At 32.7% G+C, this 26,430-nt stretch overlaps 2 protein-coding genes across 7 annotated transcripts; one reads left to right on the forward strand and one right to left on the reverse strand.

Annotated features, from left to right (window-relative positions):
• Window positions 1-5,042: 5,042 nt before the first annotated feature.
• Window positions 5,043-21,773, reverse strand: LOC132285329 (uncharacterized). 6 transcript variants are annotated; one of them, XM_059787505.1, is made up of 7 exons: window positions 20,392-20,701; window positions 17,067-17,133; window positions 12,498-12,636; window positions 9,936-9,992; window positions 7,436-7,559; window positions 6,206-6,371; window positions 5,043-5,950 (listed from the first exon to the last, which is right to left on the reverse strand). In XM_059787505.1, the coding sequence occupies exons 5-7, from the start codon at window positions 7,549-7,551 to the stop codon at window positions 5,375-5,377; spliced, it is 858 nt and encodes a 285-aa protein (XP_059643488.1). In that variant the 5' UTR covers window positions 7,552-7,559; window positions 9,936-9,992; window positions 12,498-12,636; window positions 17,067-17,133; window positions 20,392-20,701; the 3' UTR covers window positions 5,043-5,374. The 6 variants fall into 6 exon arrangements, with proteins under 6 accessions (XP_059643488.1, XP_059643484.1, XP_059643485.1 ...); XM_059787501.1 differs by having other exon boundaries at window positions 17,046-17,133; XM_059787502.1 differs by lacking the exons at window positions 12,498-12,636; window positions 17,067-17,133; window positions 20,392-20,701 and adding exons at window positions 21,302-21,356; window positions 21,612-21,773.
• Window positions 21,774-24,868: 3,095 nt separating this feature from the next.
• Window positions 24,869-25,436, forward strand: LOC132285823 (uncharacterized). Its single transcript, XM_059788051.1, has one exon. The coding sequence runs from the start codon at window positions 24,960-24,962 to the stop codon at window positions 25,236-25,238; it is 279 nt and encodes a 92-aa protein (XP_059644034.1). The 5' UTR covers window positions 24,869-24,959; the 3' UTR covers window positions 25,239-25,436.
• The last annotated feature ends 994 nt before the right edge of the window (window positions 25,437-26,430 follow it).

The following is a 26,430-nucleotide window of genomic DNA, read 5'->3' on the forward strand; positions in this document are numbered from 1 at the left end:
TCTTAAAACACGTCATGAAACTTTGTGCACTTGTTTTTATTATTTATTTTTATTACACTGGCTAAATTTAAACAACTCATCAAATATTTTACAAAATTGATAAATTTTTGGTTGCAAATAAAACTACGTGCTTTGTCATTATTAATTTAATACTGTAAACTGAAACTAACTAAAAAATTAGAGGTGATGAATTTTAAAAAGAAAATAACATTAAAAGCTTTAGTGAAAAAAAAAAAAAAAAAAAAAAAAAAAAAAAAAAAACCCATGATAATTAGATTCTGAACTTAGTTGAAAAGTTTTGATAAAACAAAAGTAAGATGATGATTCTTATAAAGAATTTCATAACTTATTTACTATGAGTGGCAAAATGGGTTATAACCTACCAATTTGTTCATATTATAAATATGGATGAAATATTTAAAAATATGGACCAAAATAGGTGATTCATATTCAACCAATTTTTATAGAAGGTTAAATGGGTTGAATATGGGTCACATATTTTGACTCATATTTGATCCATTATAAGAAATTCAGTTTCACAACTTTTATTTGACTCAAATTCACCTTTTTATTTCTAAAAATTTCTCACACGATTCCATATTCTCTCTCTCCCACCATCTCTCTCTAAAAGTCTCTCTACATCATAGACTCCCCGTGTATGTAATAATACGGCTCGAAAGTAACCTGTATTTACATCTGTATCATTTACAAGTATTCCATAAAAAGCTTAACAGATGATTTTATATAGTATGTATATATATATATATATATATATATACATATATAATATCTTACCTTCATGCATGTCTAGTCACAAAATAAAATAATTTAAATTTAAAAAAATTTCAAAATAAATTAGAGGATTTACAATTATCTATACATATTTTTACAAGCTTTTTTATTCATCTAAAATCAAAAACTATAATCATTGTTATATATATGTGTGTGTGTGTGTGTGTGTGTGTGGTGTGGTGTCCACTATTTATGAAAATTTGAAAAAAAATGGAATTAGTAGCGTGGCCCACTATTGAGAGAAATTGGTAAGAAGGTTTGAATTATGTGTATAGGTTCATTGTATTTATAATGTTGTAGGTGTGAATATATTAAATACATATAAGCAAGTTGTTTTCTTTAACTTGTTTTGTAAGCTTGGCTTATGACTATATTTATATATATATGGGTATTGGTGTGTATCCGAGATGTATAAAAAAAGCAAAGGAAATAAAGAAACCTTCTCTTTCTACATTCTGTCATCTCTCTCCAAGTTCTTGGTTTTGATATTTTTGTTTATGTTAATTAATATTTAGTATATAACAATAATGAGATTATCCAAAATAATAATAAAAAATTCTTAGAGTTGGTGAGTTATGACGGGTTGACCCGGTTCATTTTCACACAACACATATTCAACCCATTACAAATGGGTTAAATATGGATCATAACCTATATTCAACCCGCTCATATTTAACCCTGATCCAACCTAGGCCAGCCCTTTTGCCACCCCTATTATTTACTTTAAAATTACATAGTAGATCTAGCTAGTACTTAAATATTCTCTATTTACACTAATGTTATATTTAGAAGCATCCAGTCAACACCTTATATTTAGAATTAGAAATTCAAAGGTTATACTGTACTAAAATTCCTTTATAAATTTAGAACTAAAAAAAATTTAGTTCAAACTTTATCCTGTACTAAAATTCTTCCATTCCAAAATCCAATTTGAAAAAAAAAACAATAATAAAAAAAAAATGATATACTATAATACTATCATTTTGCAATTATGTTTAAAAGTACCTCACACTCAATTAGGGAACTCTCAGGTTAAATTTTATAAGGGTTAAGTGCAACAAAAGGTACCTCACACCCATTTCACCCTTTTGTTTCTCATTTTGCCCTTCACCCGTTTATGCATATAAGGCCCTCACCCATGTGTGCAGATAAGGACCCCACTCCTAAACCCAATTCGTCTCTCTCTCTCTCTCTCTCCATGTCTGCTTCTTCCTCTGTTTATTTCTTCATTTATTTCTTTATCCATAACTGCACACTATTTATATTATTAATTGTCTCAAAAAAAAAAAATTCATTCACTCCAAAACATGCCATCATCTTCAAGCTCAAGAAGCCTACCCATATGGGAGGTCAGTAAAAGAATATTATTGCATATTACGGGTGCGCAAACTACATGCAGGACTGGTTCATGTGATTTTTTGAGGGGGAGGATGAAGAATTGCCTGCTTTACTCTCTCTCCTCACTTTATATCTCTTTAACCTCTCTCACCTTAATAACTAATTTATCCTTGGATATCAATTCTCGCAGGACTGCAAGTGGAAGAAAGAAGTTGCTGAAATTTTATTACCCTGCACCATTGATCAATCAGAGTCCTTCCCAACAACCTCCACAACCACATAACAACAATTCTACTCCGTCTTGTCCTACACAATTTTTTTTTAACACTCCTGATCCGTATAATTATAATTTTTATCATACACAATTTGTCTATGAATTATTTGGTCTTCCAGTGTTCAACATGTGGACGGGAATGCCTCTGCCAAAGGATCAGGAGTAGAATTATACTCTGCAAAAATCCAAGAACAGAGTGATCAAATTGATCAATTAATCCAAACCCATGTAATGATCTCTCTCATACTAAAATGGGTCTATCTAATTTTTCAATTTCATAGATGTAATTGTGAACCAAACACCCCTCTTCTCCTCCTTCAACAAAACCTAACAGAAGGCAAGCAACATTTGGAACCGTCGCATACCGGCGAGCATCAACGGAGCAAGGCAATGGCCACACAAGGTGTCGACAACAACAAAGCGACATGATCTAGATGGCAACAAAGACGATGGCGATGGAAACCACAACTGGTCCATCGCAAGCCAGTAAACAAACGGCCAAGGCCTTTCCCACCGACTGTGTAGCACGGAGACAGTGAAGCGACGGCTTCTGGTGGAAAAAATTTAACGGTGGGTTTAGTGTTGTAGATCAAAGTTTTTTTGGGTTAGACCCAGTTGGTGTGGTGGCTTCTGGTGGAGAAAATTTTATGTTGAGTGAATCTTTCTTTGCCCACTTCAAGGTTTTCTCAGGATTCAACAATGAAAAGACTGGTTTGGCCCCAAATTCATTAGCTGAAGGGTGTGGTGATGAAGGAAAAGGAGAATAATGAGATGGGTCAGAGGTTTAGAGAGACGAAGAGGAGAGAGAGTAAAGAGAGAGAGAATAAAACTGATAATATAATAAAAATTATAATAAAAATATAAAATTGATACTAATATAAAAGTTAAAACTGATAATATAATAAAAAAATATAATAAAACTGATAATATAATAAAAATAATAGAATAAAAATGATAATATAATAAAATCTAATAATATAATATAATAAAAAACTGATAATAAAAAAATATAAAAATCTGATAATATATATAAAAAAATATAATAAAACTGATAATATAAAAATATAATAAACTGATAATATAAAAATATATATATATAATCTGATAATATAATAAAAAATATAATAAAACTGATAATATATAAAAAAATATATATATAAAATCTGATAATATAATAAATAATATAATAAAACTGATAAGTATAATAAATATATATATATACAATGGCTTCTTGAGGGTATTATCGTCATTTTACATTGTTTGGATGTATAATTATTAATTTATTCAACTGAAGTGAATGTAAGATCGTCATTTTAAGTCTATAGGGACCTATTTGCACCAAATTGATAGTATACGGAATTTTTTACCACACAGGGACCGATATGCACTATATCGATAGTAAAAGGGGGTTTTTTGCACTTAACTCATTTTATAAATGGTGAACTACATTAAACCTCCTTTTTCTATCTGTGTTTTTTACTAAATCCCCTTTCTATTTTTTTTTTTGCCAAAAAGCCCCCCTCAACTATTTAAGGAGGGTGATTTAACTAACGGAAGTTAATTGAAAGATAACTAAAATATAAATTGACTTAAATACCCATTAAAGTCTATTTGAAAATCTACTTTGTATTTTTTTTATTTTTTATTCTTAAATAACCTAAACGACATCATTCACAGAAATTAATACTTTTATTGTTTTTCTTTTTTGAGCATTTTACTAGACTGACAAGTTCACATTAGTCACATGGAAGGAATTTTTTTTATTTTTTTATAGAAAAAAATGATATTGAAATATATATATATATAAAGAGAGAAAACATGTAGGCATAAATATTAATATAAAAAAAGAAAAAAATTAGGTATTATTTCTCGTAGTGTCCCTTTAATAAATCAATATAAAATGAAAATCAATAAAAACCAAACAAATAAATGTACAATATAATTCTCAAATATATAAATATATATATATATCTAGCAGATAAATTTCAAGAAAAAAACCTACATTTATATTGGTCTGAAGGCTGGATGGAAATGAAAATATAATATAAATAATATTTAATGGTACATATTATATATACCATTATATTATGATACAAATTATATATAATATTATAATGATACGTGTTGTTGCAATGATAGAAGATATGTGGCTAAGGGTGATAATGGAGTAGATATATATGTGAAAATATATTAAAATAGGTACAAAAGATATTTTTGTCTAAAAAATATATGAGAAACTAAATGTCCAAACAGCTCCCTTTCAACTAACTTCCGTTAGTTAAATCAACCCCCTTGAATAGTTGAGAGGGTTTGTTGACAAAAAAATAATAAAAAAAAAGTTTAATGAAAAACACAGATAGAAAAAGGAGATTTAATATAATTTACCCTTTTATAAATATACGAAGAACGGATTTATATACAGTTGCAGACTCGTGGATTAATCATCTCGATCCTGGAAGGCTTCTATTGTTTCCAATTTTTTCAATCCCAAAGATATATGAAGAACAAATTCACTGTAAAGAATTCTTACTTGCTAACTTTTGAAAATCAAGGAGGGGTATGAGGAGTTTTTGCAAAATATGAATAGTTCAATGGGTTTCTGTAATTTACCCTAAAAAAATAAATAAATAAGAATTCCTTTAAGGAAAACAATTAAAATTACGAATGAAATATTATAAATAAAATAATGTAATACTTAACTTCAGAGAGAGCTCTATCCTCCACGTAGATGTAGAAATAAATACTACTTACCATTATGTCACAACCCGAAAATCTCTACGTAGATGTAGAAATAAATACTACTTACCATTCTGTCACAACCCGAAAATCTCCCAGTGTTGAACATGCGATGCCAGACCAAGGTGGTATAAATATAAAAATACTTAAACCTGACATAAAGCTAATGGTTCGGAGACAATTTAATTTACTAGCAGCAAATGGTCTTGCAAGTTTAACGTCCTACAAACGCATTCAAGGAAAAAAAATACGACCAAAAGCAAGAATTGTATTGGTGCGGTGTTCTTCAAACAGTGTAGTTATATTCCTGTAATAGTCCTCCAAAGATTCCCAGCCAACAGCACCACCGACTACTTCTTCAACTGTCAAACCAGCTTCCTTGCTCTTTATCGCAAAGTCCATGAGAGCACCAACTGGGAAAAAACCACTAATTCTCTCTATTATCTCTTCCATAGCTATGACGCAACTACTCAAGCAATGCAACTTTCTGATAGACTCGTATAAAACGAGACAATCATCATCATCAGGTCCAATGAAGTAGCTAATATAATGATTCAAATGTGGACGCATTTCAACCAAGTCATAAGGGCTGCATCGGCACAAGAACAACCTCACCAGATCATAGTGAGACAGGCTTGGGTGTGAAGCTGCACTAGTCGATGCTTCGCCAGGCATAAAATGGATCATAAATAAAGCTGCTAGAGTATATTCCATTGGGACTTCACCAGAACATGGTTCACCAGATGAAGATTCCAACCTTTCTTTTTCTAGCTGTCTTGTCAACAACTGAGAGGAGGTCACCAATACCATCTGCTTACAAAACAACCAAAAAAAAAAGTTTATAAAACTAAGCTAAAGATGACCAAGTGAGGTAGGGGGGAAAAATTGCTTAATAAATGAATGCGTGGTAAATGAAAAGTGAATCCAAGGTTTGTTTACCAAGCAATTCTATACTACCCGTCAATGACAATCACCTTAGGGACCATGACAGACCCGATTGCCAAGGCCAGTAGCTGTCATTATGTTGAACTACATATGAAATCAGTGGATGTCCAGAATGGTTACCTTTGCTAGCAGGTACTGAGCAGCTACATTCCCAGCTTGTGCACATAGTTTTAACAAGCCATTGCTATGCTGGAATAACTTGTATTGACCTGATATCCTCACATTATTGAAACCTATAGCTTTTAAGACATCTGGATCTTCAGAAGCATTCATAAGAGCCTTACAGCTGCAATAGTACGGTTACAGGAAAAGGAAAAAGCTAACATTTTAGTGAAATATCATGGAAACAGTAAAAAGAATTTAAAATAGAACGAGGTTGCATTGCCACAGTACAAGTGGCTAGGATAAAACTCATTCCAAGTTGGATATACATCAATTATTGGCCAAGCTAAATGCATAGACTCCGAAGGCAAATGAACCTAACTGGAGCTTAGATCTGACACAACCAAATCAGTTGAATTTAGGAATCAGTGTTGGACCCGAGTTTGCAACTTATATTCCATGTTGGGTTGACATCAAGCATTTGCCAAGCCGAAGTCTAAGCTGTGGCAGCAACTATTACAATTGGAGCCTAGACCCAACCCAATGAACTCAGCTAAGTCTATACCTCTCATCCTTAAGATCAAACCATTCTGAAGTTCAACTTTCATTTTCATTTTGGTTTCGGACAGGTTCCGTTAATGGCAATGTTTAGAATATAGATATATAAGATATAAATGTAGGCGTTGGCTACTGAGAAAAGTGTCATCATTATCATTGCCTTTTTCCCAAATGAATGGGGTCAGCCACAAGAATTCTCTTTTTTCATTCTATTGTAATATAGAACATATCTCCTCTAATATATATATATATTTTTTTGTGAAATCGTTTTCAATTACTTACATTTTTTTTTTCAGCCTCCCTTTCCCTCACTTTTCACACAAACTAATCTTCCCTGTTTATGATCTATATGTCCAATTATCCATAAGCTTATGTTCTCTTATTTCATTACTAAAAGGCGTTATCCCCAATATCTTCCTCACAACTAGGTTAGTAAAACTATCTTTTCTCGTAGAACTCCTATAATCTACATCATCATCCTCATTTCAGTTACAGTACATGTGTATTTATCATATAGATCAATTATCTAGTTGGGTTGTTTCACAAAACGTATCAATACTCAGCTGACGGAAGGTTGGTAGAGGGCTCAATTGAAAGGCAAAAAAAAGGAAAAAAGTCAAGTCAGGTTCAAGTAATCTCATGTACCAACTACTTCAAAACAGAGATCCGCCTTCAAAAACAGTGTCTTACACAGATTTAGCTCTTGCAACATCAGCTGCCCCATCTGATGATTGTGCGACTAAAGTCAGGATGTACTGCAGCAATTCTACATGCAGATTAGAAATTGTCTTTTCCATTGCCTTCATAGTTTGAGCTGCAAACAAATTAATACATCATCATAGAAACAGGTAATAGATGGTTCGTCAAAGCTTTACCAGGAGAGTCTTTAATCTTTGCAAAAACCTCTAAACAATCCGAAATAATTATTCCAAGTACACCAAACAAATTAGCAATCATATAGCAAAGACGTCTGAAATTGACACATTCCGGTTGGAAAAATGTTGTGAAGAAACCCCCCCTTAAATCACGTTTTCTAAGTGACCAGGTCAAGGCCGAAGCTTATTTTTCAAAAGAAATACCCTAAATGCCCTTAAACCAAATTTTTGCAAGAAAGTGCCAAAGTTGAGTCCAAAGGGTACTCATTTCATGCAATTGTGAGGTTTTGTGCAAAGTGAGCATGCATGCAAACGTAATATGCATATTTGAATGTGTTACAATGGCCTACGGTCCTAAAATATCCCCAATGCAAAATAAGACCTATCAAACCTCAAATTCTCAAAATATTTCCAAATGAAGCGTGAAATAAAAAGAGTAAACTCATAAATTAAAGTTACTTGGCCCTTGACCTCATTACATACATGTCACAATCCCTCTGATCCTGCACAACCCACTAATGTCATGATTTATAAGGTTTATGGTATTAAGTCCACTGATGAGGGCTGATCTTCCCCAAAAGCTCAAATTTACGGGAAGGTTTGGTATCTCGATGTCGGCTCTTCGCCACCTAGGGCTATAGTATGTCTATGACATGGAGGAAATCCATTTATATAAACGAAAAAAACAAAAGATGAAAAAGGAAAAAGGAAAAGCATTTTTTTAGAGGAGCATGCCAGCACGCAATGGTATGGACGGTTTTGTTTAGGGACAATAAAGTCCAGCTAAAGGGAGACATAAATTACCATTAAGGAGACAAACCATATGTCTCCCTTTACATTATGTGTTACAATTTATAGAGAATCCAATCTAGCTAGTCAAAATCAATGTATAACATGCCAAAATTGTTCTGATATTTGGTGCAAAAATGGCATCTAAAACAGAAAGGAGAGTTTGAGATTAGGTACACGTTGTCTCACATGGACAATAAATAAATAAATGATGACTTTTAACACTTTAATATTCAAAAGAGCAATTAATACAATCTAAATAAGATGAAAGATTAAATTAAGACCCCCAAGCAAAGCGATTTCATATCATATCAATAACGTTGAACGAAATCTAGAAAGCACTATAACACATTATATTCTAATAAAATGCTTCTGAGGAGATCTTTTCCAACTAAATAGCCTTAAGATGAAAATGCAATGTGATCATACTAGTTAAGGAAAAAAAAATTTTAATGATGTAAACCAAGTTAACCAACAGAGAAGTATAAATAGTGAAAATTTGTTTTCTAATGCATTTCATAACATCTACTTGACATAAAATATCCAGTCATAATACGTTTTTATTGAAGTAATAATAACTGTATGAAAATACCAAATAAATGAAAATTAGAGACTTAAACAATAAATTACTAAATTAAACAAAAATAGCAAATGTAGTAAACGAACTATAGATATAATTCTGCTACTCTTAGCTGCTTCATTTAAAGTAAAATCACTGTCTTTAACTTGTGCGTGACAAGTTGCAAAAGTAATAAAGAAAATGCTAAGTAAATAACTGCTAAAATCACCAACTAAAAAAATATCATGGAAATTGTTTATAAAATAAAATAGAGAAGTTGAATGGTAGTTACAGCATTTCTGAAGAGATGCGCTTCATAATTATGCAATGGATTAACACAATTACAGTTGCACCATGTATCAAACCCATGCTGCCATGCAGTATATTAGAACAAACATTACAGATCTCAAAAAGCAATCAAGCGTTCTTTGTTTTTTTTATTCAGATAGTTAAGAAAGGAAAAATGATCAACTTTTACTGAAATATTCGCAGGAAGATTCATATCCCCAGCCTGACTGAAATATATACATACACATATATATATATATTCAAAAACCGAAGGGAAAAAAGTAAAAGGCATAAAACCCAAGTACTAGGGATTCAAAATTTATGATTCATTCATTGTTTTATTGTATTATATTAATATTATTATTTATAATAACAGCATGAAAAGCAAGAAATAATTCTCAGTAAGGTGTTTAATAACTCAATTCAGCACTTAATTCTGAACGGATCAAGTGTTTATCCAATTAAGTGTGTTTGATAACACAATTTGAATATCACTGAAAACAGTAAGCGCCACATAAAATGAAGTAAAATCTTAAGTAATAGGAACATCACTAATCACCGAATGCTGAAAATTAAAATATATATATTTTTTAATTACCACTTAAAAACTTCAGCTCTTAGTACTTTCAGCACTTAATTTTCAGTCTAATCAACCAGCACCGAAAGCATGAAATCTTACCAAACTAGAGCGGTAGAAGATAGAAACAATAGTTCCCAATTTTTTGAGTATGCTTACCTGCGATGGAACAGAAAAAAATACACCAAAAACAATCTGTTACAACGAAATCCCTAAAGTGTAGAGTTCTATATATATATTTCCCTAAATAGTATCAGTAGATATTCAAGAAACAGAAAAAGAACGAAAATACATGTTCGTAGAAGCTGGTTTTTTAATTTTTATTAAAAAGACAGACTTCGCCTGATTGCAGTGGCTGGAATGGATAAAAGAGCTATTTGTGCTTTATACTCCAATTTGGTAATGGAAAAAGGCAAGGAAAGAGAATTAGGAAAAAGCAATTTGCTCTCATCTTACTTACCGAAAAGAAAAAAATAAGAGAAATAGCTTTTTTGAGCATCTTTCAAGGAACACGACAAGTCCTTGTAATGAGAGACAAGAAGCACCGCATGCGATGTGAAGGAAGTCAAGAAATGGGAAGCATTAGACATGAAATGTCTCGACTTGCCCCAACCCGTGGAGATATTGTCCGCTTTGCACTCTCCTCTTGCTAGTCATGGTTTTCCCTAAAACGCATCTACACATTTAGAAGTGTCCACACATAAAAGTGTCATCAAACCAAACACCTCAAGCGATGTGGGACGTCACAATCACCCCCTCTTGGGACCTAACGTCCTTGCTTTCCAAAACCTCATGGGTTTGTGCACGCTCCCTCCATTTCCGGCTGAAAATTGGCTCCAATACCATCTATCGCAACCCTCCCCAACCCATGCAAATATTGTCCGCTTTGCACACTCTCCTCTTGGTGATCATGATTTTGCTCGAAACGCGTCTACACAGTTAGGAGTGTCTACACATATAAGTATCATCAAACCTCTCCCCCGGGCAATGTGGACGTCACATGAAAGCTCCACTAATGCAACAGTTAAAGTGCTTTCCCCATTAAACAAAAATCCTAGCAATAGGGAATATATTGGCCTCTGTTACCCGAACTAGCGCTTTTACCCAATTATTCCCGTCAATATGACACAACATGACAAGGAAACAGATATGGGGACATAAGAAGAAAGGAAGGCAAGAAGGTTATTCAGGTATCAAGGTTCTGATCTCTCTACAAAGTTTGCAATACACAATTAAGTATGGTTGAGATGTCTAATTGTTCTTAACAAAAAATGTATCCTATTCCACAAGGCACGTTCTGGATTAGAAGTAGAGATATAAGCTACAATAAGACTATTATAGTAATAGATAAGCCAAGCCCTATTGGACGAAAGCCAATATAATCCCCATGCTAGGTAAGGATGTCAATGGGGCGGGTTCGGGACAGGGAACCCGTCCCACTAATGAAAATCTTTTTCCAAACCCATTTTGGGGCGCCCCACATCGGGGTGGGGGTGTCCCGTTATACATATTTTTTAAGAAAAATAATTCAAACTTGAATAAATTTAAGATAAATTTTATAATTTTTTTATAGTATAGTCGAATATTTAACAATAATAATAACAAAAAAATGTAGTTAAAATATTAAAATTTTATAAGAAATAAAGGGAAAATAAAAACTATAGCTACTAAAATAATATTTATTTATATACTCCCTCCATCCCATATTAGAGGTCCATATATAGAAATTGGAGTTTTTAAGGGGACATGCATTTAATGCATTGTCCCCTTTTAAAATTACCAACTTGTCCCTTCTAATTTAAATATATATAATTACAAAGTTTGAAATTTTTTTAAAAGATAAAGGAAAATGATGGAAATATAGAACTTATTTGCTTGACTTTTCAAAGAGGACAACTAATTTGGGACATAAAAAAAGAGAAAAATGGACTATTAATACAGGACGGAGGGAGTAATAATTACTAATCAGGGCAGGTTCGGGGCTTTGCGGCTTTTAAACTCTTTTCCCAAACCTGTCCCTAACCCGATTAGGAAAATCCCAAACCCGTCCCAATAAGGGTGGGACGGGGCGGGTTAAATTGATATCCCTAATGCTAGGTAGACTTGTAAACAGATTGGATTCAGACCGTTTATGGTCGATCAATCCAGATCCGATAAGAATAGTAGGATATCCGATTCGATCCAATAGTCCGGCAGATTTTTACTTAGTAAATCCATATCCATGTTTTAGTTTATAGGATGTTCGATCCGATAATCCGATCTGATTATAAAACTACACAATTACACAAATCAACAAACAATTATCTCACTATTACTACAAAAAGAAATTAAACACAAAATTATCATGTCCATAGAAAATAGAAGGACAAACAAAAATTATTTTTGTCACTCCAAAAGGAAGAAGAAGATGCGAGGGGAAAAAAGAGGAAAAAAAATACAAAGTAAATCTGTTGTGAAAGGGGATAAAAAATTAAAAAATAAAAACACAAATTAGGGATTGTAACTTGTATCAGAGAATAAGAAAAGGAAGAATATAAAGAAAATAACAGAGAAATTTTACGGAAGGCAAAAAAAAAAAAAAAAAATGAATAACCCAAACTAGGGCTTGTAAAAGAGAAATAGAAAAGGAAGAAGAGAGAAAATAAGAGAGGAGAAAGATTTTACCGACGGCCGATTGAAGATCTCCCTCTTACCACTTCGTTGTTCGAAGATGTCTCTCTTACCGCTTCGCTGCTCGAATATCTCTCTTACCGCTTTGTTGCTCCCAAAGTCTTAAGTTCGGAACTTCTCTTTGATTTTCCCTCTATAAGATTGTGAGAGAATCTAGCAACTTTTAGACTAGTTTAAAGAAGGGAGTGTTGTTAACATGTTTGCTAGTGCCTAGTATAATTATGCAACCAATTAAATTTGATGGTAGATGATTAATGAAAGATAATCTAATGGTAACAATTAATATATAGCGTACACATACTACTTAACATATATAACATACATATATAGTATATTGTAGTGTAATATATATATATATATATATATATATATATATATATATATATATATATATAATATTAATCAGATCGGAAGCACAAATCCATATCCGATTCGTTAAGGCAACAAATTATCGGATTCGGATCATTATCAGGTTATCGAATTTTTGTTAAATCCATATCCGGTTATTCAGATCAGAATCCGATCCATTGACAAATATACATCCAAGTCTAATTGAAAACTCAAATCCATCCTTAGGAAAAAGAAAATGTCTGAACTTTTGAGGAAGTTCTATCAAACAGGAATTATAGCCAATATCTTCACACAATGGCAACAAATTATGACTTTGTGAGATAATTTGCTTTCATGAAGCTTTTGAGGATTGACCAATAATCCTCTATGCTGATATATGTGTGTGTGTGTGTGTGTAGTGTAGAGAGAGAGAGAAGAGGAAGAAGAAAAAGAAGAAACAAAGTGAACAACCACACCAAGCTGAAAACTTGGCATAAGCTAATGGTTCAGACACTATCTTTAGAATCTACAATTATTAGAGAAGCTAGTAAATAGAGCATGGATGGTTTTACAAGTTGTTTCAAGGTTTACAAACTCAAGCCATGAACCTCACATAAACGCATTCAAGGGAAAACATGACCAAAAGCAACCATTGTATTGTGCAATGATTATATTGGTGTGGTGTTCTTCAAATAGTGTAGTTATTTCCCTGTAGTCCTTTAAAGCTTCCAAGTCAATATCAGCACCAAATACTACTTCAAATGGCAAACCTGCTTATGTGCTCTTTATCTTTAGGTCTAAAAGACAGCATCACCAAATTTTCTAGTCTATTCTTCAATGATATCGTGTATTTGTTGCTTCATAACAAGATCCTCAAACCATCACATACTCCGATTGGTTAATTTGAAGTCCATGGCTGATGAGAGAGAGATAAATCGGTGAAGCTTGAGAGGGACAAAATATTTCTAAATAACATGGATATTGGATATAGGAAAAACTTGGGATGATGAGATCAAACTCTCCACAACTACTCTTAATTAACAATTTTAGTTTAACCTTTATTTGTCTTCATATTATAGTCTTGTCAGTCTTATAAATTCATCAAAACAAAAAGGTCGTGTTTTGGAGGTATGGAAACTCAACAATGTTCAACCAAATTTGGCCCTTTAATTGAGAGTGGCAGGTCCACTGCCATAAATCCATGCCTTGTTAAACCTATATAATAAATAATTATTTTTTACTACACAACTATATTTATTCATTCAGAGTGAAACCCTAAATCATAAGTATTGACTCTATCTACATAATTTTAATTTACCAATTTAGTTTTTTTAGTTCATATTTGATGATTACATTTTGTAAAACAAGGGGAATTAAATAGGATAAAAGGGTCCTTATACATGCCATAAAGACCCACATATTAATTCAATATGCTTTATCAATCGTGTCGTGTTACATATTTAATAGGTAGCTCGTGATTGTATAAAGGGTTCTTGAAACTACAAAAACAATAAACTGGTTAGATTCAGATTGACACATATACATAAATGTCCTTGTCTAAAAGCAACACAAACACGTCTGGTTAAAACGAATTGTTACCCTTGTAGTTGTCGGGGAAAAGGGATAAGAAAGGAATACGCCATTACACTATTAAGTATTGGTTGAGTAATTCATAGGGAAAATGATGGGCTAAGCAACAAACATTAATTGACAATAGTTTACCTCGAACTAGGACAAATAGAGAAACTTTGATCAAAACAGATGTAATATCCTTTTAAAGTTGCATCATTAACTAATGAATAAATGCTTCCTTAAATACATAATAAATCTGACACCCTGTATAATAAACCAAAAAAATAAAAAAATTGTAGTAATCTAAAAAAATATATTTGTTGAACTTGATCTTGATAATTGTTATAATCAATTATTTAAATTGATCCCAACGCTAATGATAGCTACAAAAGCATATGAGAACAAAGTTTCTCCCAACTTGATAAACTATATAAAATGAAGAGAACAATATAATCACATGCATAGAATCAGAGAACTATATAACAACTTAAATTTTCATAAGAAATTTAAAAGAGAAAACTATAAAACTGTGCTTGTTAGTTCTACAAGTGGGTAAACAATAAGATAGGAGATGGAGGTGGAAAGGCACATGCCAAAATCTGGGAAATGAGGAGCAAAAATTAGTCTAAAGATATCATGAGCCCTATTATTCTAACTATAGATAGAGTTTAAGGCAAAACATAAGGAATTGAAATCTTCTTATTTTAAATTTTTTAATTGAGGTCAATGCTTGAGACAATGGTAAAGGCCCAGACCAATGAACATGAGGACACGAATTCAAACAGGATGGTCGTCACGTGATGCAAAACAGTGTAAAATATTAGGATTGACTACGGTCTTCCCTTCCTAGTGCCTGTGTAGGTGGAAAAAAAATTGGAAAAGATATTTTCGATAAAAGCCAATTTGTAAATAATTATATCAAATGTTAGGTTTATATCCAGTCTTTTGCTGCCAGAGTCCCCGAACTCTCAGAAGTAGACAATAAAGGTTCTATTCTTAAATTTCCAATAGTTTGGACCCAAAGTAAGAAAAGCTTCAACTTAGTTAATCCTGAGAAAGGTACTAGTTTAGTAAATAAAGACCACCAATGGAATAATGTGTCAAACCAAGTTACGAGAAACTAAAATAAATAAACAAGTTATAAGGAAATAGCATATATACGCATAAATACTCTTTTTGGTTGTTGAGACAATGTGGATTATAGGAAAAGCAAGGAAACTAATAATTTTTTTTTTTTTTTGCGTTCTCATTGCCCAGGGCTCCAAATCATGTTGAGCCTAATATATCTAGTTGATATAATTGCTTCTTCAAAACCACATACGATGACATGTTCTATCACCTTCCACCAACTTCTAAACAATGATAGTGTGTGTGAAAAAATAGCCCCTTTTACTCAGTGGCAAAACAAATGATTTGAAGAATAGTAGCTTAGGTTCCTTCTAGTCCATATGTCTAAGCACTTACTTATCACAAAAGAAAATAAAAAGGGTAATGTATGGTCTTCTCAAACTATATGGCTATGCAAGAAGGTAGTTTACCAATTATCTAACTCTACACAATGCAACATGATAGCTCAAGGTCATACCAAACCTTATGTCAAGACAAGTAACAATTGAAACAACACTAGCTCAAGATCCCATATATATTACATATTGGGCCATCTGTCATGTATATATAGTAAATCGCGTGTATCAAGGGAAGCTACAATTTTTTTTTTTTTTTTTATTCATACGTAAGAAAGCATTAAAGGCGCTCAAGAATGGAAGGCACCAAAAGAATACAAAAGCCGCCCATAGCGACATTATAATTTTAAGCTATCCACAAAATCCAAAAGAACATCCATAGATTTACAATTCCTCCCATTGACCCAAAAAAATAAAGAAGGCAATATATTGTATTTGATAGACCAAATAGGAGACTCCTCCCCCTCAAAGGATCTCCTATTTCTCTCACACCACAAGCCCCACCATAAACAAAGGGGAGTGGCTTTCCAAGCATCTCTGACAATAGAAGCTACATATTCGGTGATCTTATTATTTATGGTCTTTTCAGCACATAAGCAGATCAAGCATGGTATTTTAAGATTCTAGAGACCGTTTAATTCAATATTGCTGCATAAGGTCCTACTAGTACATGTCTTAAAAGATTTAAACAAATTAATATCCCATAAGAAGTGTCAACAAATCATGAAATTGTTGAACAAGGCAAAGATTGCAGCCGTGCCTGCTTTATTATGAAGGAAGAACAGACGGCAATGAAATTTACACCCAAAAAAAAAATGACAGGTGGCTTTTTAACTCCTACTAAAAGATGTTTGGGGATTAAGAAATTGTACATTGGGGCAGATATATATTTACGCAACAATCTTAGTGGCCCTACTATAAGGCTACCTGCTGTTTGAAAATTCAACAATCCATATTAAGGCAACCATCAATTGAGGTAGCAAAACAATGAAAGTTCCTGCCATATGATATGCATATTGAGACAGTGAGCTTAAGGCCCAAGCAAAACCATATGTCAAGGCAGCTAATTGCAATGAGGCGAAGTGTCAGATCAAGACAGCACAAGAGTTTAAAGGTTTAGCCAGAAATTAAGTAACCTAAGTACAAACAACTAGCTCATATGACAAAAGGAACTAACCATATGACAAAAGGAACTAACTTGTGTACGAGAAGGCCATGAACAAAGGCATGCTTGGGGCAATATTGAAGTTCGAAGTCTGCCAAAACTGCAAAAGTAGAACATGGTCCACTATATCAGATATTAATTGACCATCCGTTGAGGTAACATTGGAGAGTAAGGAACATAGGAACTGTCAACTTAAGGTCTTATATGATGATATGCCGAAGAAACATGAGTCACATGACAGGTTGTAGTTATTCATTCCTTGCCTGTTACAAAAGCAGCATTCCAAAGGAATTTCAAACTAGGTTGTATGGCAACAGGAATATAGCTTCTGCATTAAAACCCAAAACTAGTTTAGGACAACGTAAACCGTATATTGAGAAAATATGTATGAAGAGAACATTATAATTTTATGGTCTTACCAAACTTTTATTTAAGGCAACATTGTTGTTCAAGATCTCACAAGACCGAATACCAGAGGGCAACCATCCAATTACGAAACATAGAAGCAAAAGGTTCTACCACACCAAAATTTTTAGGGTAAATTTCACCTAGACCCCCTGAGGTTGGCGCATATTTCACCTAGATGGAGATTTGGTTTTTAGCGACCACTTAGACCCCAATTTGATTTTTGGCCTCAAACAAATGCAAATGGACATTTTTACCCTCAAAATTTTAATACTACAAAATATCTTTAATTTTAAATGACATAAATGCCCCTCTTTCATCTCTTTCGTCTGCGTCTGCGGTCCTCCCACCCACCCCCTTCAGCCACTAACACACCACCTCAAAAAATGCATAAAACACCCACAAACCACCACCTCTGTAATCAATCAAACAAACCAAATCTTACACCCAATCACAATCCCACAATCAACGCCCCAATTCACAAAATCGGAGCATGTAATTAACAATCCACAAGAAGAAAAAATAAATAAATAAATAAATAAAAATTCAACAATCCACCGCCTGCAAATCAAACCCAAACTCGGCAACGATGGCTGCCATCGAGACCTGCAAGACTCAACAAACCCAGCTGGAGATGAATCCGAACCAAAATCGGACTCAAACCATGGCAAAGACAAGCTCAACACCCCGTCGCTGGAATTGCGCCACAGGCGCTAATCGACATCTTCTTGAGGAGAGAAGTCACGGCATGTTGGAGGTCCTCTTTACCGCGATCGACGGCGATTGGTGACTGTCGATGCAGATCTTGACCGTTGGCTAGAGGTCTTCCGGCGATATGCTCTCGATTATCTCCGTCGAGAAGTTCTCGCGTTGCAGAAAACCCAAGCTCAGGGACCATCTGGATGATAGCAAGCTTGTGACTTCGGATGATGGCGGCGGCGAGCTTGAGATTCAGTCATCCCGTCCATCGCCGAGCTCCCTCATCCTAGCCGCTTCGATCTCATAGCTGACCGCCGAGAGTCCATCCCATTCACCGGCTGCCGATTCAGTCATCCCGTCCATCGCCAAGCTCCCTCATCCTTGCCGGTCAGACTTAAACGTGCACAGCTGCAGTTCATCCACAGCCATCGCCCGAGCACGCCGTCGCTGTCATCTAAGCCGCCGCTAGTCATCCACGGCCAAACCAATCTCCCAACCTTCTCAACCGCCGACCTATATTCGACTCCCCTGTTCTATTTATCAGGCTCCTCTCTCTATATATATGTGAATCACTCTCTCTCTCTCTATGTCAATCACTCTCTCTCTCTCTTCACAAATATCAGAGAGGTCTCACTTTGCCAATCTACACTCTAGCCTCACTTCCCCAACAGAAGATGGTGTGGGTTAATTGGGATGATTGTCTGAGAGGAGGATGAAGAGGAAATGTGTGTTGGGGGCAGTTTAGTCACAAAAAATAGTCAACACGAGGTCAAAGGGTAACATAGTCATTTAACACCAAAAATTGACATTTGAGGTGTAAGTGAAATTTTAAGCCACTAATTGGGGTCTAAGTGGTCGCTAAAAACCAAATCTCCATCTAAGTGAAATATGCGCCAACCTCAGGGGGTCTAGGTGAAATTAACCCAAATTTTTATCTCACATTAACCAAACAGTTTATATTTATTCAAGGTTGCTCCATTGTGACCTAAAGGTCATGGGTTCGAAACAAGGAAACATCCACTCCGATAAGGAATGCTGCATCCTTTTGACCCTCCCCAGACCTCGCAATGACGGAAGCCTCGTGCACTAGGTTTACCTTTTTAGTAGGAGAAAAATGGCATTTGCGTACCAATGCAATGACTAGCAATTTAAATATATATAATGTAATTAATTTCTACAACTTTGCAAAACATTAAAGACAACCAACTTTATAAAAGTTAAGTTTTCTTCCAAAAACAAAAAAGGAGAAATAGATTAACTTTTAGGCATTTTTAAACCTAAAATTTTTGTAATAAAATGGTTCGAAGATAAGAAAGCAACTACTCGTCCTAACAAATTAAAACCTTCGTTCTATGGAAAAGATAGCCTATGTAAAGAACTTAGGTTTCTATATAGGTGACCAGTAAGTGATGCAAACTTTAACTTCTTCAAGCCACTTTCCTCCCACTTCTTTTCCCATCATCAAGGGCTCATATTAGCTCATTGAGAAAGCACCAAAAACAGAGAAATTAATCGCATACGGAAGAAGGGGCCATCAAATGCCATACATATGCCAATGGTAATGTTACAATATTTCCAAAGTAGCTGAATTCAATAAATATTCTGAATTAACTAAGTGATTGTCCAATTAAATGATTTTCATAGTCCAATTTGGCTTTCAATTATAAGAACAAATTCCGTTAAGATGGAGTTAAATTGTAAGTGACAAATTCCACTTATCACTTAATGATGAACACTTAAAATTCATATAAGTATTAAAAAGATACCAATTTACAATTAGCACTTATAGCTTTTTTAGAAATTTCAATACTTGATACTCAGATTTATCAAACACCGTCTATATCTTACTAATTCAGTTCTAAGAAACTCCAAAACTTGATTCTCATTCTTATCAAACACCACCTATATCTTATTAACGTGAGTACATGACAGACCATTAAGGCCTGAGGTCATTGCTTGGTACATTGGTTTGAATCTTACAGGGATTGAATCCTTTGTGTAATTAAAGGCTGTGTTTGGAAAAAAACCAATGCAGTCTTCTATTCACAGGAAACCATCTGATGAATGTGTTTGACACTTTAACAACGATTGGATTCATAGTTAGAAATAATAGTACTACATGTGTTGACAGAATAATGACCAGGTCAAATTCATAACATCATTAACATGTCAAATCAACTATACTACATGGTAGTTACAATTAAACTAAATCGGGGAAAAAAATTAAAGAAAAAAAATTAAATGACTGAATTACTAAAATCTCAAGTTCAGTCGTGCTCCGTGTTCGTGGTAGAACCGACATCAAAATAAGCTTTCCATATTGGATGTTGATTCAACATTAGAAGAATTAGGGTTGGTATTGCTGAGAGAAGAAAAGGCGCAAAAAAGGATATAGAATTAGAGAAAATAGATTGGTAGAGAGAGAGAGAGAGTTCAAATCCCCTCGGAGCACTCTCAAAGAATTTTCTATTACTTGTCTGGTTCATGTAAACAGAAGGACTGCATTTGCCCGCAGTAGGCTATGCGGTGCTCCACGAAACACGATGCCAGCAGCATCGAAAAAAATAATCCATATTATCACTACTAAAAATTAGTTTATTTCTTAATATATTGTGTGTATTAAAGACCATCTCATAGCAAGAGACTCATTTTAGAGGAAAATTTAAAACTTTTCAATTAAGGTAGAAAAACCTAATGGCATGTTAAAAAGGTGCAAATGGCTGTCCTTTGTTACATTCTCCCCCACCCAAACTCGCAACGCCCTCGTTGCGGTTGGGTCACCCTGCCTACCCGGGTGGACTCACCCGGACGCCTTCCGGACCGGGCGCTTGGCGTGGCACCGATGACTGGGTTTGGCTCTGATACCAACTGTAACGGGTGGGCGCTTACCCATTTACCCAAAAGCTCGAACGGTTAGGTAAAGCTGCATACCCACCCATTTATACCCAATCTCTTTCCCATCCGATTCCGATGTGGGACAAAATAACCCTTGTTACACCTATCTATTCAATAAAAACAAATAAGAAAATCAAGATCTTTAGCCAACAAAATATGATAATTTTCCCAAAATCATGAAAACAATTTATAAAATTCAATTACGGAGTAATAAAACGTAATATCTCATAAATAAATAAAAAAGTAGAATATTGTCACGAACAACATACTAATAATTTTCCGAGCCTATCATTCCAAAGAGCTTTTCCCTTGCAGGAGGTAAACCTATATTAAGCACAGCCAGATTCAAACACCTTTAGAACTTCGGAAATATATGGAAATTTTACTTTGATAACAATCAGAAGTTTTTTCATTCATGAAAACAGAATAATGATAAGAACAGGAAGTAGAATAAACTTGAATCGAGTTCAAAATGGTTAAAGAAAGCATGTAAAACCTGAATTGAATAACATATTCAATCAGAATATATTTACCGAAAAAAATAAAATAAATAATAATATAGCCTCCGGGGACGGCTACCTGGTGATTGAGGAGCCATGTCTCTTAGAGGTCGCCAAAACCCTAACCTAATCGTGAGATAGTGAGGTAATAATGGGTTCTCTCTTTGGCTTTTCCTCTCAGATAGATTCTATGCCTCTCTTTCCGGTGCATTACTTCGGTGAGAGAAGCGGCAAAACGTAATCATTACTACTCTAAAGTCTAAACATGATCAAATAAGATGAAATATATATATATATATATATATATAATACGTATGTAATTGACAAATTAGATAATTTCATTTGCAGAGTATTGTTACATGTAACCTCTTTGTTGCTTCTGTATTTTGAAATTGTATGAGATTTTTAGTATCGCTAATTTTGTGTCTCAACAATTTCAAATTAAATAAAAGCTAACAATTAAATTTATTTAAATAAAAAAATTGCATCTAACAAATAAAAAATTGCTCAGTGTTAATAATAGATACGGATTTCTAATTAAGTTAATAAATACGTTTTTTGTTTGAGCATTGTTCTTTTTATAGAAATATCATGAATGTAATTTTACTTTTTCTTAAATGTATTGTAGTTTTCTTATGTAACAATAATTTAAAGAAAAAAATACAATATGTTGATACACTTTTTATACAAACTTACCTTTAATTGCTAAAATTAATTGATTTTAAAAATATAGAGGACAAAAAAGAAAAAAAATTATTTCATTAATTATACAGAAATTGATGGTGGAGCCATGAAATCCCGAATCTAAATTACAAATTTTATTAGGGTTATATATGGAAATACTGAATCTATAATTCATTTTATATTTTTATAAAATTAGGATAACACAAGGGTTCAATACTAAGTTTTTTTTTTTTTAAAAAAAAAAAAATCACAAGAATCTAATTACTTAATGATTACTTAGTATCTTCCGAATTTTAAAAAAAAATCAGGTAAAAATATGTAACGAAGAATTTTGAAAAATTGAGTGGGATATTTTTAAATTTTAATAAAATACATAATTAATAATACAAGTAAAAAATTTTAATCATCTGTGCTAGGTCGTGGCTGGTTAATAGATTATAATGTATTGATAACAAATCAAGATTAATGCATTACTCGATGTAATTATTTCCAATATTTAAAATCAATTATACAACAAGATGCGGAGAATGATGACATGCAAATTGTAAATTTTGAATAGGGTGCACAAAATGGATGAATCCTGTTTGAGTTCTATACCATAGACAAATATCAAATAAGTTAACAAGAAAAAAATATACAATGCAACAAGAAGAAAAAGAAATAAATAGTATACTTAAGTGGTATGCACAGATATTTAAGAAAAATTTGTAAACTCATGAGTGAAAAAAAGTAGGGCATGATAGAGAGTTCATTGGGCACATGTGATTAATTTTATGTGAGTAAAAAAATTATGTTATTGTGACATTAGTAATATTAACTACATTATGACATTGTTAACCTTCACTCACACGTTTCACAAAATTGATAAACTTTTGGTGATAAGTAAATTTAGGTGTCCTATTATTATTAATTTACTATGGTAAATTAACATCTAAAAATAAAAGTTGTTGGATATAATTAGGGTGCGTTTAGTAACGTTTTCATTTTCTGTTTTTGTAGTCTTAAGAAAGTAGAAATATGATTTTGCTTTCTTGAGTGAAAACAGAAAATGATGTTTATTAACATTTGTTGTTGTCACAAATTTGAAAATATAAAACAATAACTGTGTTTAGTTATACAACATATTTGTTACAAAAATGTATATAATATTCTTTAATTTTTTATTTTTTTCATGGCAAGAATTTTTAGGAGTTAGTGATTAGAGAATTTAGAGGGAAGGGTGAGGCGGGAGGATAGATAACTTAACACGAACTCTTGGACACATGGAACAACCCGATCACTTAGGCACGACACTTGCTTCCATTAATATAAAAAAATAATAAATATAGAAAATCTAATTTAAAATTATAAATCTTGAAAATACCTAATACATCATAAGTGCAAAATTAGATATACTAAGATAAAAACATTCCCACCAATTATGTATATAATAATACATGTATATGTATGATGTATACATTTATTATGCGATATATAATATATTTAGTATATGATAATTTATTATGAATTAAAAATATTAAATATTATATCTTATATGTAATAAAATATATATTATACTATAATATTGTAAATTAATTATAATTTAATATTTACATATAAAATAATATTGATATGATATATAATAATATAAAATATCTACTACTTAATAATTTAATAACATTATATTCTATATCAAAAATTATTTTGTCACAAAAAATAATTTACATTATAATTTAATATATTATATATTAAAATATATTTTTATCAAATAAAAATAATATACCATATTTAATTTATTTTATATTTAAAATATATATTTTTATTAACATTTAATATGTAACTTAGTATATAACACAAATAATATGAATTTTATTTGAAATGAATAGTGCCTGTGTAGTAACATTAGTAAAAACGTTTATGCGTTACAATGCCGAAAACATAAGAAACATCATTTTGATGTTTTCTCTTTTTCTTCACAAAAATTGAAAACGTTCTTTATTATAAAAAAATAAAAACATTTTATTGAACGTAATTTTTGTTTTCGTTTTGCCTTTTTAAAAGTTGACAACAGAAAATAAGAAACGTTTCTCGTTATTAAACACAATCTTAGTATTTCAAAAAAAAAAAATAAATAACATTAAAGCTCTGTTTGTTTGGATATAAAATATTTTTCAGAAGATGTTTTTTTATTTTCGGCTGTTTGGTTGTTATAAAATATTTACCAAGGAAAAATATATTAAAATTTTACAAAAATAATTTATCCATCAATTTTTAACAAGTTATTTTATACGTCCGGTTAAAAGGACTCGATTTCAATCTCGATCTAGACATTTGTCAAATACCAAAAAATACAAATAAAAAAATTATTTTATCTAAAAATTTTTAAAAAAAAATTTTCCTCCAAACAAACAGAAACTAAAGGCCTTAGTGAGGAAAAACAATCATAATTAAATTTTTGTCGAAAATATTTAATAAAAAAAAGAAGGAGAGTAAGACAATGATTCTTATAAAAAAAAAAATTGAACCTATTGTCTTTAAGCTTATATAGTAAAACTAACTACGTAATTTTTTCTAATTATAAATCAATTTTCTCAATTTTACACTCATTTTTTTAACATAATTTATCATTTTATTAGTAAAACTTTATATTCCTTTCTCCTATCTTCCAAACAAGAAAAGCATCACCCAAAGCCAAAGGTAAGCACACTGGTGTACCCCCATTTAGAACTCATACCTCTCACACACACAAACACAAACACACACAATGGCGTCTGCCATGCCACCGCCTTCTCGCTCAGAAATTCTTTATCTCTTCCGCTCTCTTCTCCGCACAGCCCGTCAATTCCCAGACTACAACATCAGAGAGTACACAAAGCGTCGGACCATCGACGCCTTTCGCCACAACAAAGACCTCTCCGACCCTTCTTCGATCTCCGCCGCCTTCTCCGATGGAAAGTCTCAACTCGAGATTGCCAGAAGACAGTCCATCGTATACTCACTCTACGCTCCCAAAGTGAAGAGCATCATGGAGATCAAGCAATAATAACGAAGACGGTGAGCCAATTTTAAATAATTTTTTATTGGCTAGCCATTATAGCTGCTGTTAATTTTACGGCTTTTGGTTGATTTAATTGACTGGGTTTTGTAGGAGATTTTATACATTTGAGGTTTTGTTACATGGAAATTTGTGTATTTATACCTTTCGGATATTGATATATTTGAAGAAATTAGGGTTTTTTAATTTGTTTGCAATTGGAGTGATGGATGTTTATGGGATACACATCAGGTGCACACATTGCACATACATGTATATTGCACCGTGTATATTCACAAATATATGCATGTTTATATGTGTCAGGAATCAGGATACATTGTTTTAAATATATGTAGCCTTTTGAATTTACAGTTTTTTTGGCTTTCACCCATTTTGATACTTTTGTTTATATTGGTTAAAAAAGGGTATACTGATTAGATGGTGATAGATGACTTATTGATTTGGAGGTGGAGTTCTCTTTTCGTCCATTTGTTTATGGGGGTAAGGTTTGAATTTTAGTATTAAAATGAATGGTACGAAAACCCGGGAAGGAGTAGTACATTTCATGATTTATTCGTTTAGTTGGAGATGATTGTTTTGAAGGTGGAGGATAAGGGTTTGAGTTTGACAAGATAGTGTTGTCTAAGTTCGTGACCATGTGCTAAAAATGGAAATTTTAATTCTTAAACTTGATGGATTTGTGGATTTTCTTAGCAAAAACAATATTTTATTCTACTTTATGCCCGTTGTTTCAGAGATGGGCGTGAAACCAAAATATAACTGTGTTATTTATTTGCAGAAGCTACAATAGTAGTTTTAATGTTATCTGTTATCAATAGTTTGGAATTGTTACTAATGGATTAAATTAAATAGGATATGAAGAACATATTGTTTCATTGAGTATTCTCATGAGGTTACAGCCTTTATGATAGTTGATTAGTGATTACTTCATTCCCAGGGGAGTGGAATTTATTTGGCAAGATTATATGATTTTTATGGGAGTAAGACTGATTGAATGAGCTCATGTATCTGATACACATTGGAAGATGATTTGGCTTGACTTCGCTTACTTTTGTTCCTATACTAAGATGGAATTGCTCTAGTGTACAAGCACATGGATAGTTGGTATACTAGTTGGGTTTGTGACTTTTCAAAATAAGATAACAATTGTGTTGGGAATATGAAACTGTTACCACTAATA

The sequence above is a fragment of the Cornus florida genome, unplaced genomic scaffold (genome assembly GCF_030987335.1).
Source record: "Cornus florida cultivar Cherokee Brave unplaced genomic scaffold, ASM3098733v1 CherokeeBrave_3.0.0_Hap2_Chr11, whole genome shotgun sequence".
NCBI classification, from domain to species: Eukaryota; Viridiplantae; Streptophyta; class Magnoliopsida; order Cornales; family Cornaceae; genus Cornus; species Cornus florida.